The sequence below is a fragment of the Phallusia mammillata genome, chromosome 6 (assembly GCF_965637545.1).
Source record: "Phallusia mammillata chromosome 6, kaPhaMamm4.hap1.1, whole genome shotgun sequence".
Classification (NCBI taxonomy): Eukaryota; Metazoa; Chordata; class Ascidiacea; order Phlebobranchia; family Ascidiidae; genus Phallusia; species Phallusia mammillata.
The window spans coordinates 4111949-4125285 of NC_137257.1; the positions used below are offsets into that span (position 1 = coordinate 4111949).

At 34.0% G+C, this 13337-nt stretch overlaps 4 protein-coding genes across 5 annotated transcripts; 1 reads left to right on the top strand and 3 right to left on the bottom strand.

Moving 5' to 3' along the window:
* The first annotated feature begins 21 nt into the window (after window positions 1-21).
* LOC145233614 (profilin-4-like) lies at window positions 22-2097 on the top strand. 2 transcript variants are annotated; one of them, XM_080098377.1, is made up of 4 exons: window positions 22-175; window positions 800-928; window positions 1044-1178; window positions 1246-2097. In XM_080098377.1, exons 1-4 carry the CDS (start codon window positions 125-127, stop codon window positions 1387-1389), a joined length of 459 nt encoding a protein of 152 aa, XP_079954503.1. In that variant the 5' UTR covers window positions 22-124; the 3' UTR covers window positions 1390-2097. The 2 variants fall into 2 exon arrangements, with proteins under 2 accessions (XP_079954503.1, XP_079954505.1); XM_080098379.1 differs by having other exon boundaries at window positions 175-240.
* Window positions 1394-2356, bottom strand: LOC145233616 (centromere protein S-like). Its single transcript, XM_080098381.1, has 3 exons — window positions 2291-2356; window positions 2118-2221; window positions 1394-1538 (listed from the first exon to the last, which is right to left on the bottom strand). The coding sequence occupies exons 1-3, from the start codon at window positions 2324-2326 to the stop codon at window positions 1394-1396; spliced, it is 285 nt and encodes a 94-aa protein (XP_079954507.1). The 5' UTR covers window positions 2327-2356.
* Window positions 2357-3955: 1599 nt separating this feature from the next.
* Window positions 3956-5189, bottom strand: LOC145233613 (uncharacterized). The gene is made up of 2 exons (XM_080098376.1): window positions 5044-5189; window positions 3956-4826 (listed from the first exon to the last, which is right to left on the bottom strand). Exons 1-2 carry the CDS (start codon window positions 5100-5102, stop codon window positions 4343-4345), a joined length of 543 nt encoding a protein of 180 aa, XP_079954502.1. The 5' UTR covers window positions 5103-5189; the 3' UTR covers window positions 3956-4342.
* Window positions 5190-7920: 2731 nt separating this feature from the next.
* Window positions 7921-13318, bottom strand: LOC145233617 (kynureninase-like). The gene is made up of 10 exons (XM_080098382.1): window positions 13147-13318; window positions 12595-12743; window positions 12178-12263; window positions 11986-12108; window positions 11318-11509; window positions 10792-10953; window positions 10565-10736; window positions 9777-9963; window positions 9353-9482; window positions 7921-8593 (listed from the first exon to the last, which is right to left on the bottom strand). The coding sequence occupies exons 1-10, from the start codon at window positions 13239-13241 to the stop codon at window positions 8438-8440; spliced, it is 1452 nt and encodes a 483-aa protein (XP_079954508.1). The 5' UTR covers window positions 13242-13318; the 3' UTR covers window positions 7921-8437.
* Window positions 13319-13337: the final 19 nt, after the last annotated feature.

Consider the following 13337-nt stretch of genomic DNA (forward strand, 5'->3'; position numbering starts at 1 on the left):
ATGCTGAATATTAAGGTTGCTAGGCAACGTTTATCACACGCATCGGTGGTTTCGGAATCAGGAGCAGCTGGATAATTGCGTGTTAACTGTGTTTACTGTAAATAAAGTTGTTTTGTCGGTCAAAATGGCAACAATGTGGATGGAAGGTGATCGTTATCAGATTAAAGGTGTCCCGGTGAGTACAGGAGCTCGACTAAGTTGTGAAAAATGTATGATTTTACTGAAAAGGAGTTTTGGCGAGTAAGTTTTTTAATCTTTGTTTATACATTTTTTGTTCCAATTTTTAGAAAAAATAAACTGTGTCAACCTTTTATCACATAAGTCTTAACAAAGAATCAGCAAAAAATGTTTTTACAAAGAGTTTATGTCCCCTGTGGTTAATGACTATTAACTTATTCATTTGGCTAATTTTGAAAAAATGTAATGATGACATTTATTGTTTGTCAGTAAACTAGGTTTCAATTTATAACATAAACACACCACAAACAGATTAGCTAAGATTACTACGTTCATACTGGGATCAGACCTAAAGTGTCTGTGCAGACCAGCGATCACAGCACACTCATTCATAAATTATAGTACACCTATGACAGGTGTATTACTAAATTGTTATTTTAATTTGGGTGTTAACTTATTCAGCCTGTGCTTTGCCAAGATGAGAATGCTTGGGAGTCTGGCTTGATTCAACACAACTCCTTTAAAGGGACTGACGTTCTAGGAAAAAACAGACTTATCTTGTATTTATGGTTTATCTCATAACTTGAAAAAGATATTAAAATTTGAAATGATGAATTCACAGGATCGGGTTAAGATGAATCAACTGAACAATCTTCTTCATGATGCCCTAATATCTACAGAACATGTGGAAAAATGTGCAATAATAGAAAAGAAAGATGGGGAGCAAAAAGCGGCTTCCCCAGGGTTTAATGTCAGTAAAAAGTAAACATTTCTGTTAACCTTCAGAGAAATATGTTGTCAATCTTAAACTCCTTGAAATTTAGGCAAAAATTTTCTTTTTTAATTTACTTCAAACATATGTGTAGATGTCCAAGGATCAAATTTTAAGTGTGCTTGATGATTTTAAACGATGCTCAGTCATTCGCAAAGAAGGCATTTTCTTTGAAGAGAAAAACTACAAATGCATAAGAGCAGACAAAAATTCAATCTATGCTAAATCGGTTTGTACAGATGTTCTTCTAAAAGTTAAATCTCCCCCAAACCCTAAATGATCATACAAATTTTCAGCTGCAACCAGGCGAAGGCGGAGTCATTCTTGTTAGGACAAATTCCTTGGTCATTGTAGCAACATACACAGAGAAAATGTTTCCATCTGTATGTGTTGAAGCGATGGAAAAGCTTGGAGATTACTTTCGTGAAAAGGGTCGATGACATCCTACTTTGGGGTTTTGAATGTTGATAAATGTTTATGGAGTGTTGGAGTTTTTCGCGCCAGCATAAGAACATCATCTGGTGTGATTTTCTTGCGTCGAGCATGCTGGGAAAACAACTCTAGATCGCGAGCAAATTCTGTTGATTGTCTACAGAAAAAAATTAACACAAAAATTTTAAATCAAGTTTTTGGATTAAAGTAAAATTTTGGACTGTAACAATGCTAATCCTTTTTTTACACATTTCTGAAACTTGCATTTCAAAGAACACATCAAAAAAATGTACTACTGTACTTCCAAGAAGTGAAAGGTAGTTACAACACAAAGATGAAACCAGCATAAATCATTCTGAAAGATTATTTTGTCCATTTAACTTAATAGGTAATCTTCACCCACCTACAACCTTTTTAAGTAGTTTTGTACCAACAACGTATTACAATTTGTCACATGTACCAAGTTTTCTTTTATGTAAGTAATCAGTGTGGGGTATAACCGGTTCGCACTGGTTCTATAGAACCATCTCACAAAATTTTATAAGATCAGTGAACTGGTTAGCGTTACTGGTTACTGGAAATATGACTTTTTGTGACAGAACCAGCTGAAAAATATAACTGTTGTGATAGAACCTGTTGACAAAAAAATTTGAACCCCACCTCTGTATGCAATGTATTAAACACCATTAGGGTCAAATAAATAACTTTGAAGACTTTTTCTTCTAAAATGTTTTACCTAAACGCCATGTGTGAAAGAGCGGCAACAGTCTGTTTGCTGAAAATAATTCCAGTTTCTTCCTTCACCTCTTCACAAATTTCCGCAGTGATTAGGTCAACCACCTGAAATGGCACAAAAATTTTTGGATAGGAACATATTTGTTGCATTTGGAAAAGTATAATACCACCTACTTTCTGAAATTTGTCATCTGACGCTTTTTTGTCCATTTTTGTAAACTAGATTTACACAAAAATAAATTTTTTTGACAATTTCCTATTGGCATTCAAGTCCTACAAATATAAAACAAAAATTGTGATATTGAACTATTCCAATTTGTACTATAATTTGTTTTTACTATGTTTTCGATGATTAGAAAATTTGTAAACATTAAATACATTGCAAGTGATGCTAACTGCTTAAAAATATGGGTTCGGAATAAGTTTTGTTTTACTGGGAATAAGTTTTGAAAAAGTTGGCCAACCTCTATGCCAGAGTTTCTAAATCTTTTTTCCCCTAAACCCTGCCCCTCCCCAAAAAAACTTTGCCGTTTCACGTGTATGGTCAGTTATCTGTAACACAGACGTAGTGACATACTGACATTGTGTTTAGGTAATAGTTGAGTTGAAATGTGTACGTATCAACTATCAGTGACAAACAGTAAACAAAACAACATGTGGTACGGCTGTGAGTAATTAAATGCTCGAGGTGTTGATTGATTCACCTGTCATCACGTTTATACGGGTCATAATAATCCCACAAGTGAATGACACATGGATTTCAAGTTTGCTACAGTTTTGCTATTTGGTTTTACGAATTTCGACCAGCTCGTGCATTAATGCTACCTTTTTCAGCACCTAACACCATAAACTTTTCTTATGGTACGTGGGTAACAGGGTATAAAACCAAAGCAACCTAAACTTTCAGTACATTTATTTATCTGATAAAACATGTTTTCGCGGGAAAACTACGGAACGGGGAATCACCATTTACAAAATTAATTTTAGCTGATTCATTAAATTTTCCCTTCGTACAAAATCATTACCAAAACATATTCCTACTATAATTAGTAAACCTAAACACACATTCAATGAAGATCTGTTTTGTTTTCCGAGAAAAGTCAATTTTAGGTTTTATCTCTATCAGACTTCCCCTATTCATTTGCTATTTTTTATTAAAAACCCATATTTTTTGGCCGTCTCAGGCCGTAGCATTTCTTCTAATTTCGATGTTATAGTAAATATAGTTTGGTGTTTACCCCAAAATACGTCACCAATATTGCCTGAAGAAGAATTACTACGAGAATTATTACATGACCCTTTGGCAAGAGGGCAGAGGCCCTCGTCATCTTTTGATAGTCGTGAAGTTACTTTACTTAATTAGTCAACTTCATTCACGTCATAACTTGTGTGGTGATTAACGTATTTTTTTGCATGAGCGGCAAACTATGCGTTGCACTGTTTCCTTTGCAAGTCAATTAAGCATAACCCAAAGATGACTTTATCAAAATTTTCAATTAGAAATGTATTACTATTCACATACTCACTTGCGTGTAAATGTATTTTGCCTTCTACTAAATACGATCTTAATGCCCCTTTTAATGATTAATGATGTATAAAAATTCGATTGAACTATGGTAAATCAAATAAGACATACCCATAAGCCTCCATGGTGCCTAAAATTCTCATTCCTTACAAAATTTGTGCCTAATATTGTGCATTTGATGTCTGCTGGTATATAAAACATGGTTGATAGATAGATAGATTGCTACCTTTTGAAAAATGCAAACAAATCTGTAGCCAGGAAACAGGACATCCACTAAATTATGTCGTGAACTGTGAACTACCGGTGCAACAATGTGTCATGTACCGTATCATTTATTGTTGTAAAGTAAACAAACTGTAAATATTGGTAAAAAGTAGTTTTTGCGGCACATAGCGATGATATTACAGCATTTCATATATTAATACAACTGTGAACAGCAATTATGTGCAACATACAATAAATACATCACAGACACACACTGAACATGACTGGTTAACATGTAACAAGCACATATAAACGGCTTTTTAACCTTTTGCTCATGGCACCAATACACAACAACTGCAATATAAAGTCATTTATTCAGACAACATTAAAAATGTGTTGGCCAATGCAACTATATGTGTTATTTATGTGTATGAGTTTGTTTCAGGTAGTAAGTATGTATTTCTGATACTATGTGCATAGAAATGTGCAAATAAACCTCACCAATATGCTCCAAACATAAGAGTTAATGACAAACATGATATGGAATGCATTATTCTGTTGTTGTAAACATAGTTTAAAAGTACAGTACAGAAGTATACAGAAGGTGAAAATATGGCTAACAACTCATCATGAGTAACACCAGCAAATAAGTTAGTAAGTGTCTTGCTTAGAGTTACATATCCAAGCACTACAGATAGAAAAACAACAGTTGCCAACAGAAAATTTCTCAAAAAAAGTTTTGAAACATTTAACACAAATTCGAACTGTAATAATTTATTAAGGAACTTTATCAAAAAGAAAATTTCTACAACAAAACAAACTCCAATAGTTAGTTGAGCAATGGGGCGCACCGAATGATGAAGAATGCTGTGTAATAAAACTACAAACGCCCCAGAATAAAAACTGATTGAACCCAGCCATGATGAACTTTCAACACCCTTTCGTTGATGAACAGTAACTTGAACTGGTAGTTTTCCATTTCTGTGAAAACAAAAACGTCTTATTCTCATTGTGGCCTATAATGTATACATTTTAAGACATTGAAAATGGTTTTATAGGTGAATTTGTAATATGATTTTACAGTATGATATATCCACTTTTTAGTGTACTCTTTTGTGGCATAATATTTAACAATTATAAGATTTATGTTGGAGGGTAATTATGTTTATTTATCGTTTCACGTTATAATTTCACATACTTTACTGCTTCTTTGTAGTCTGTACATAAAATATCACATCTTGATTTAATCCCATCCATTTAATTGCCTAAAACAGGACAGATTTTTAACTGGTCCCAAGAAACTATTGAAGATCTGTGAAAAATCAACAACACACAATATAATTATTTGTGGCTCCAATTCAAAAATTTTCGACACAATCGAAAATACCAGCTTAATTGAAAACTTTTGTATCACAAAACTTTTAACAGCAAGCCAACAGAAGTACAAGAACGGATTTTATAATCATTCAGCAAACATTAGCAAAAACACAATGGGATACACTTTATACATTAATTCTATCATTTTATACATATTTTAACATTGACAATTTTGTTACATTTCATAATAATTTTTCAACACCATATTTATATTTTTCCTCCACAAATCACACTACATGTTTGAAAATGTTACCAACAAATGGCAAACCAAAACTGTTTATAGACAAAAAAATATAAACCGTTGGCTATTCAGTTATTATAAACGTTCAAAAAAACATTAATATTTCAGTACTACCAAAAATACCATCTCACAATTACAGTATGCGTGACCACAACTAATAGTACTTAGCAACCCATTAATTAGTCGTTATTCAATGATTCGACTTAAATATAGCACCTATACAGTATTACAGTCCTACTCTTTCTATTCACGACACTTGAATTCATTCAAAACCCGGCTTACGCAATCGCTTGGTTGTTGGGCGGAGCTTTATTAAACAAACAAACCACAGAATGAAGAAGGCGCTGTATCACGTGATATGTCAATCATGGCACAACATAGAAATTTTATAAATAGACATCATATTAAATCCTCGTTTTCAAGTTATAACATCGGATAACGTCTGTTTTAAGGTTATCATATCTAAGTGGTTTCTGACACCATAGTATACTCATATGCATAGGCGCCGAGTTTCACAAAAATGCAAGGTGGCGGACGTAAAATATGACGTCACAAATGCGCGCAAAAACAAAATGCTCATATCAAAGCCCAACAAACTTCCCATAAAATGGAACGTTCGTCAAAGTTTGGAAAAAAAACTAAATGTTTGAAGCATTGTTTATTTTTGAACAGGTTGCTGTTGATCATTGGTTTAGCAACGTTTAAAAAATGTTTCGTCAAGTTGTTGTTTCTAAATAACAATTTTTTTTATTACAACACATTCGCATTGCACACAATAATGGCGAAACACTTACTGGCAAACAATTGCTTGTTTGATGTCATAAACAAGGCACTAACCAAAACAGGTTGGAGTTTTGAGGCAAGTTTTGTTGCTGTATTGTCAGTACGTTTCTTTAAAAGCAAAATTTTACTAATTTTTCTTTAGATTTTACGATGTTTCGTACGATACCGCAACTCAACTCAAACAAACCAAAATTTCCACGGTGGCCGCCACCGTGCTTTACAAACCCAAGGTGGCGGCGCCACCCCGTCACCGCCTACTCGGCGCCTATGCTCATATGGTAGTCTAGCTCCACTTTTCCTCTCGTTTATTTTATTATCCTGCGCATTTTGGTTACACTTGACGACTTTTTTAGATGCCCTCCTTGGATTGCTTGGTAGAACTAGGAACATTTACAATTTTTAAAACTTTGATAATAAGGACTATTGTAAACCTTTTGCAATACACTTAAAAGATCATTTGAGCAGGGACGGGAGTCGTACCGGAACCGAACCCGAAGCGGTTTTATTCGATTAAACCCGAACCTAACCCAAACCGTTTCGATTTCTTAAAAACCCGAACCGGAGTTGAAACCTACATTTTGTTTGGCATTGGACCCGAACCGGAACCGAACCAGTAAAAAAGCAGTCTGTATTACATTTTGTTTTAAAAAAACAGCGCACTGAAGAATATGCGAGATAACAGTTTTCGGGCTGGGCAAAAGTAACACTTCACGGTCAAAATTCTGTTGGAGTTTGATATTTTAAATAAATTAAAATGAAACAAAAGGAGATTTGAACCGGTTTATAAACCAGACCGGTTCGGACCGGGTAATTTGCCCAAACCGGCGCAAAACCTGAACCTGAAAATATACCGAACCCCTAAAAACAAAACAAAGTAGGCTAAACCCGAACCGAACCTGCACCCATATAACACTTTTGCTTTATTAAAGATACAAGCTGGCTCTGTGCTTACATCGAAGACAACTGGCTAAAATTTTCCATTTGTAAACTTATTGTTTGCCTTATTCAATACACAACCTCCTAAATCAGCGGTCCTTAAAAGGAATAAATAATCGTATTCATTCAAGCTCGTCTACTGCTGGTCGTTTGTCAAAGTCGTCAAACATCAGTTAATCAAAAAAATTCTTTGGGAAGATGCAGCCTGCTTAGGGAAGTTTCATTTTCCATTTTCACCAGATTTTAATTTCATCAGCATTAAACTTTATGCCACCTTCATTATTTTGGGTAAAACTGCGCTAAAATCACAGTGTAGTGCCATAAGCGGCTATAACGCGTTTCAGAAGGTCAAAAATGATTAAAATTACAGTAAATACTTCCCATTATCACAACATCAACCGAACGAACGTAACTCACCTCATGCAAATGCATCCGGTTTAAACCGGTTTTCAAGATCGAAAATTTTAAACCGAATTTTGAAATAAAGGCATAAAACCTAAAAAAGCCTTTCCGTTTTTCGTTTTATGCGGGTCAAAAAAACGAAGAAAAATCCGTCTTTTTTACGTGAAATAAATGTTGTTCATCACATGCCCAAGTGTCTAAGTTCTGCTTGAAAAAAGGCCATTTACTGACAGGTAGAATCAGTCAGTCTGCAGGTTAAAAACTTTATTAAAAATCCTTGATGTCTTTTCTAACTGTGAATGCCTCACAACTTCGAGATCCATTCTTGACACAAAATTTAGCGCAATAAATAATTTATTGGCCAAAAAAATGCTGCACTTTTACTGATTAAAAATGTAAAGTTTTGTGTCATACCATTGTACCACCACATACAAATTCATCTGCAACAACCATTACCAAAACCAACAAAACATTTAAAATTATACACCACTTAAAAACCGAATACACTTTGCATAAAAACATTTTTAAAAGTATTAGTAAAATTCTACCATAACACAGCTCTAAAATCACCGCCAACACATAAAATGTACTAAAATAGTTGTACTCGGACACACAATAAAATGTTGAAGTATTGTACAAGTATTAGCAGGTTGAAGAATGATTATTTTTAGCAATATACAATTGCAAATCCACCAACAACACATAAAATGTACTATGTAATGTAAGTAGTTGCACTCAGACACACAATACAATTTTGAAATATTAGCAGGTTAACGAATGATTATTTATACACAATTGCAAATCTACCAACAACGCATAAAATGTACAGTAATTGCACTCGGTTGATATAAAATTAAAAGGCATCTGTGATAGGTAAAACTTTGCATAGCACTTGCACAAATCTGTAAACATCCCCGAAGTTATTATAAAGAGGCACTGGAGCCACCCTGATCACGTCAGGCTCACGGATGTCACAACTTACACCATGCTTGACCAACTTGTCATAAATCTGGAAAAAATGAAAGATTTTAAACTGAAGCCTCAACCATTAAACCGAACTGATTCTGTTTTACCAAGGATTTTGTCGCCTATGGTTTTACAGTTTTATAATTGAAAAAAGGCTAACAAGTGATCATCAGATTAAGCCAGGCTTTGATGATTTTAACCTATTACTAAAACTTTACCATATATATCTTTGTTCAGTTAATCAAAAACATAACTGCTATAGTGATTGAATAAAGAATACATTAGTGAAGAAGTTATGTTGTCACCAACAGTCCAGGTTGTTAGGTTTTTAATTAAATTACTTTACTTTAAGTTAGTGTATAGTGTTCCTATTTTTGTTTATGGTATTAACAGTTATCATTACATGCGGCAAATTTAATGAAAATGGTATTTAATTTGAAACAGTAAAGTACAAGCAGACATAATTCTTTTATCTCCCAATTGTAATAAGGCCTAATGATGAATATAACTGCCCAACTAGACATAAAAAGGGACAGGATTTGTTATAGAAACGTTTTGGCAAATGCTTACATAGTAAGTCTTGCTTTACTATACAATTGCAACTGGACTTATTGAATATACTTGTTACAGCTTAATGAGATATTTATTTTTTACTTTATTGTCAGTTATTATTTAGTCAATGCGGTGTCTTGGAGACTGTGGCATAACTGGCAGACAGTTCACACAGATTGGGACATAACTCTTGACAACACCAGTGAGAATTGCTTTTGTGATTTTGGTTACATGTGGATGTATGGCGTACCTCTGTAACAGGCAGACTAAACTTGAGTGATAGCTGGCAACCTCTTTCAACAGGTGGTGTTATAATATCAATGCACACCTTTGAGCCTTCGGTCTTCTTAAAATAGTGATGCAAGAGGTACTCCAAATATCTAATGAAATAAAAGCTTATATAACCTGAAGCAAAGGGTAGTATCATCCTAAAAAAGTCAAACAATGAACTTAAGAATTGTTTTCAAAAAAATTATTTGGGCATGGCATTTAAGAAAGTTATATATCAGAATTGAATAATCTTGCTATGGTTAAATATTTTTCCCTTAAATAAGTGATAAAAATGTAGCCAATTTATGGAGTAATTAAAAATAACACTAGTGTAAAAAAATCAATATATGCATTGATTCTTTCATCACACATCTGATAATTGGTGTTAAAACAGATTTTCACACCCAGTCAGCAGAAAGCTTTTCTTTGTTAGTTTTGCCATTGTTGTTTTCTGGAAGACTTTCAAACTGGCATTTATACAAGCTGCCAATAATGGCGGGGGATTAGTCACTCGATATCCTTTGGCACCAGGAGTCAAATCAAGCACGTTTGACATTTCCAACCTAGTATCCAAATTGTGACTCCACCACCCTGAACAAACTAATATGTTAAATGCAATCATTTGCAGCAAGTTAAAATTATTACTCATATTAATGATGAAAAAAAGGTTCCAAATATATGTAAAAAACGACATGATTTATTGTATATTTCCTTTTCAGCAAAAGCTCATGCCATGATTAGTGATATGAAGGGCCACATCAGTTACACCCATTTATATCCACTTGAGTTACATAAAAGATTAATAAAAAGGTGTGAAATAAGCGGCAAGTAAAAAGGATAGATAAAAAAAGCGCAGCAGTGTCTGACATTGCAAAATTTGTTTCGTGATGAACCAAAATTACTAAGATTTTTCCCTTTTTTAACCAGAACATATTCTTTTGTAATGTAAGTCAGCATTTTGAGATTTAGTTTGTAATAAAATGAAATCGAGAATCAGGATTAAATAAAAACAGTGCAACAGATGAATATTTTTTTAACTTAATAGTAACCAGACTGGCCTCTGTTATACTGCATAAGGTATGACTGATTGAATGTTTTCTGTGGTAACTTAAACCAATTTAAACCGAAGGAAGCAGGAAACAGCCAAGCTGGGGCTTTTTGGTAGTATGGGCCAGTACTTTGTAAAACTTACCCGAAAACTTTGGAAAGTTGTTTAAATTATGCTTTCTGTGAATAAATGCTCCAGCCATACAACCTGGTCCAGAATTAAGATACTTGTAGGTACACCATGCAGCAAAATCCACACCCCAATCATGCAAATTCATTTCAATGTTACCAATTGCATGAGCAAGGTCAAACCCAACCTGTGTTATATATATTTATTTATTAACATAAACAATTCATGCAAAGACAACTTACCATACATCCCTTTGCCTGAGCAATTTCAGTGATTTTTTGCATGTGCAGAACTTGCCCTGTGTAATATTGAACCCCAGATAAAAGTACAAGGGCAATTTCATCCCCAAATTTCTCAATTGTTTCAACAAATTCACTCATTTCCAACTTCGAGTTATCTTTGCCCTTACAATTAAAAATAAAGTCTATTATACTCTTGCACCCAAAACTTAAAATTATTACTTTTTCTACTAAGAAGTGAAACTTAATACAGTAAACCTAATTTAAACCGGATTTGGGTAATCCGGATCTTCATCTTATTTAGACAATACTTGAGGTACAAACAATTCGTAATGTGACGAGACTTGAAACTTTATCGACATTGGTTAATCCAGACAAATCTTTTCAACAAATTGTATCTGGATTAACCAAAGTTTACTGTAGTTCATTTCTTTAAAATCATGCAATAATTCATGTTTGGTTCCCACACATATTTATACACTGCATTTATACATAAGCAACATATCCAAAATACTACAACTAATTTTACCTGTGGTTTACCGAGAAACATCATACATTTCTCAGGATCAAGGCCTCTTTGTTTAATTTGTGACTGCACAATATAGTGGTCAGAGGGAAAGGCTTTGGCCTCAATCAAAACTTTGTTTCGTTTTTCAGTTGGCCGATAAAATGACACCAATAACAGATGAAGATTCACACTTAAACCATTCATGGCCACAACCTGTACAAACAAACAGTAATTAAAACAGGGTAAAAATATGGATGTAAATCATGGATCTGTAGTAGTTAGCACAGTGTTTTTTTATAGCTTATCAAGTGATTTTGAATTTCATATTTAAATACCGTTGGTCATTATCTAAAGTCTTACAATGCTTGTTTTTCATTTTTATGATGTAACAGTTCGAAAAAAGAGCCTACTCATATGAATCTGCCTGCTTTAAAATATGTCTGTTAAATGATAACATAACATTGAAAGTTTTATGTCTAGTATTTGGCAAAAACAAGCATTTGGTCATAAAAACTGTGTAAAAAAAATGCAATTTGTTTTTACTAATGTGTGATAATAGGCATTCCGTCCTTGTACTGGTGAGTTAAAAACATGTTCCCAGTTGTGTTTTGGTTAAATTAGCCAGAGAAAATGGTTAGAGAATTGCCTGTCATAGACCTAGTAAATACAAAATCATTTGCAAACCAAACCTCATCTTCATGAGCTCCGATAAGTCGACTCATGCCCTCTGTGACCATTTCATCACATAATATAGCAGGCAGGTGACCAATAAAACGAGAATGATTACAATTGACCTTCCAATTATCCAAAACCTTCATGCACAAAAGGATGTTAATTTTTACAATTAATTTGACAATGAATGATTTTTTTTCTTATCAAACCTTTGTCACTTCATCCACAGTGCACTTTGGCTGTAGTCCAAGAGAATTTCCAAGTAAGTAAATGCATTCTTTGTCAGTCCCCTCGACTGTACATAAAAAATTAAGTGATAGTTTAGAAGCCACTTACATCTTTCAATTCAATTAGTACTACGCTGTATCAGGTTTTTAAATCAAAATTTGACACATAAAATATACAAAATCTTTGTTGCAAAAAATAGGTGTTTTAATAAGTTAAAAAAAACAAATGCTATGTATACCAATACACATCTTATAACAAACAAACAGGTAAATCAACAAAAAGTTTACATTTATGACCAACATCTGACTTCTTGGGCCAATCTTGGCAAGCAAATGTAGGAAACACGTGTGTTCAAAACAAACAAACCAAGCACACGTTAAAAACAGACTGGTTCTTACCCCCTGGAAAAGTTGCTGCATTTGGAAAATAAAATTCGTCTCTCAAATGTGAAATCTCATCATTGGCGTCCAAATGCTTTTGAAAATCTTCACTTGTTATATCCAGATTATTTTCTAATGCAATAGAGTCCAAAACCTCCTTTGGGCTTCTGTAATTTTCGTCGGAAAACATCGTTTGTTTTTTTATTGTTGTTTACCGCAGGCAAAACAAAACACGTGTGTTCTGCAAAATGCAGTAATCTGCGGCGATTCAAAATTCACGCCTGTCAAAGTCGCTTCTTGCAAAGTCATTTGGTTCGTGGTGGTCTGGAAAGTGGACGTGCATTATGCAAAACACACGTGTTCTGTTTTGCCTGCGGTAAACAACAATAAAAAAACAAGTTGCAAGGTAAATTGTTGTTTGATTTCTTTTCAACTGTGTGACCTAGTTCAATAATTTATGTGATCAAATATTTTATTGAAGTGTTTATGATTACTTTCAAAACGAGAACTATAAACTAAATCTGTCCATGTTGCAACCAAATAGATTACGGGCATTGTGACGTAACACACCTGCGTGTTTTTTTCGAACGGCGCTGATTGTTAAAACTGCGTCCGGCGTGCTTTGCCCCTGGATGCTGTTCCTTAACTATACTTTCAAGTTTCATTGCAATTGCTTGGTTTAAACTTTCTGCTTTGTTTACAGAATCTCTCCTCTTCCAATGCCATCGACCATCGTTCACCAGTGAACATATTGCTCGTGG

Excerpts from the sequence above, each read along its gene's own strand:
- LOC145233614 (XM_080098377.1), top strand. The coding sequence starts at position 125 with ATGGCAACAATGTGGATGGAAGGTGATCGTTATCAGATTAAAGGTGTC. Across the intron at positions 176-799 it reads ATCAGATTAAAGGTGTCCCG|GATCGGGTTAAGATGAATCA; the intron begins GTGAGTACAGGA and ends ATGAATTCACAG. Across the intron at positions 1,179-1,245 it reads ATTCAATCTATGCTAAATCG|CTGCAACCAGGCGAAGGCGG; the intron begins GTTTGTACAGAT and ends ACAAATTTTCAG.
- LOC145233616 (XM_080098381.1), bottom strand. The coding sequence starts at position 2,326 with ATGGACAAAAAAGCGTCAGATGACAAATTTCAGAAA. Across the intron at positions 2,222-2,290 it reads CAGATGACAAATTTCAGAAA|GTGGTTGACCTAATCACTGC; the intron begins GTAGGTGGTATT and ends GTGCCATTTCAG. Across the intron at positions 1,539-2,117 it reads CTTTCACACATGGCGTTTAG|ACAATCAACAGAATTTGCTC; the intron begins GTAAAACATTTT and ends TTTTTTCTGTAG.
- LOC145233613 (XM_080098376.1), bottom strand. The coding sequence starts at position 5,102 with ATGGATGGGATTAAATCAAGATGTGATATTTTATGTACAGACTACAAA. Across the intron at positions 4,827-5,043 it reads GACTACAAAGAAGCAGTAAA|AAATGGAAAACTACCAGTTC; the intron begins GTATGTGAAATT and ends TTGTTTTCACAG.
- LOC145233617 (XM_080098382.1), bottom strand. The coding sequence starts at position 13,241 with ATGAAACTTGAAAGTATAGTTAAGGAACAGCATCCAGGGGCAAAGCAC. Across the intron at positions 12,744-13,146 it reads CGTTCGAAAAAAACACGCAG|AAGCCCAAAGGAGGTTTTGG; the intron begins GTGTGTTACGTC and ends CGAAAATTACAG. Across the intron at positions 12,264-12,594 it reads TGCAGCAACTTTTCCAGGGG|TCGAGGGGACTGACAAAGAA; the intron begins GTAAGAACCAGT and ends TTTTATGTACAG.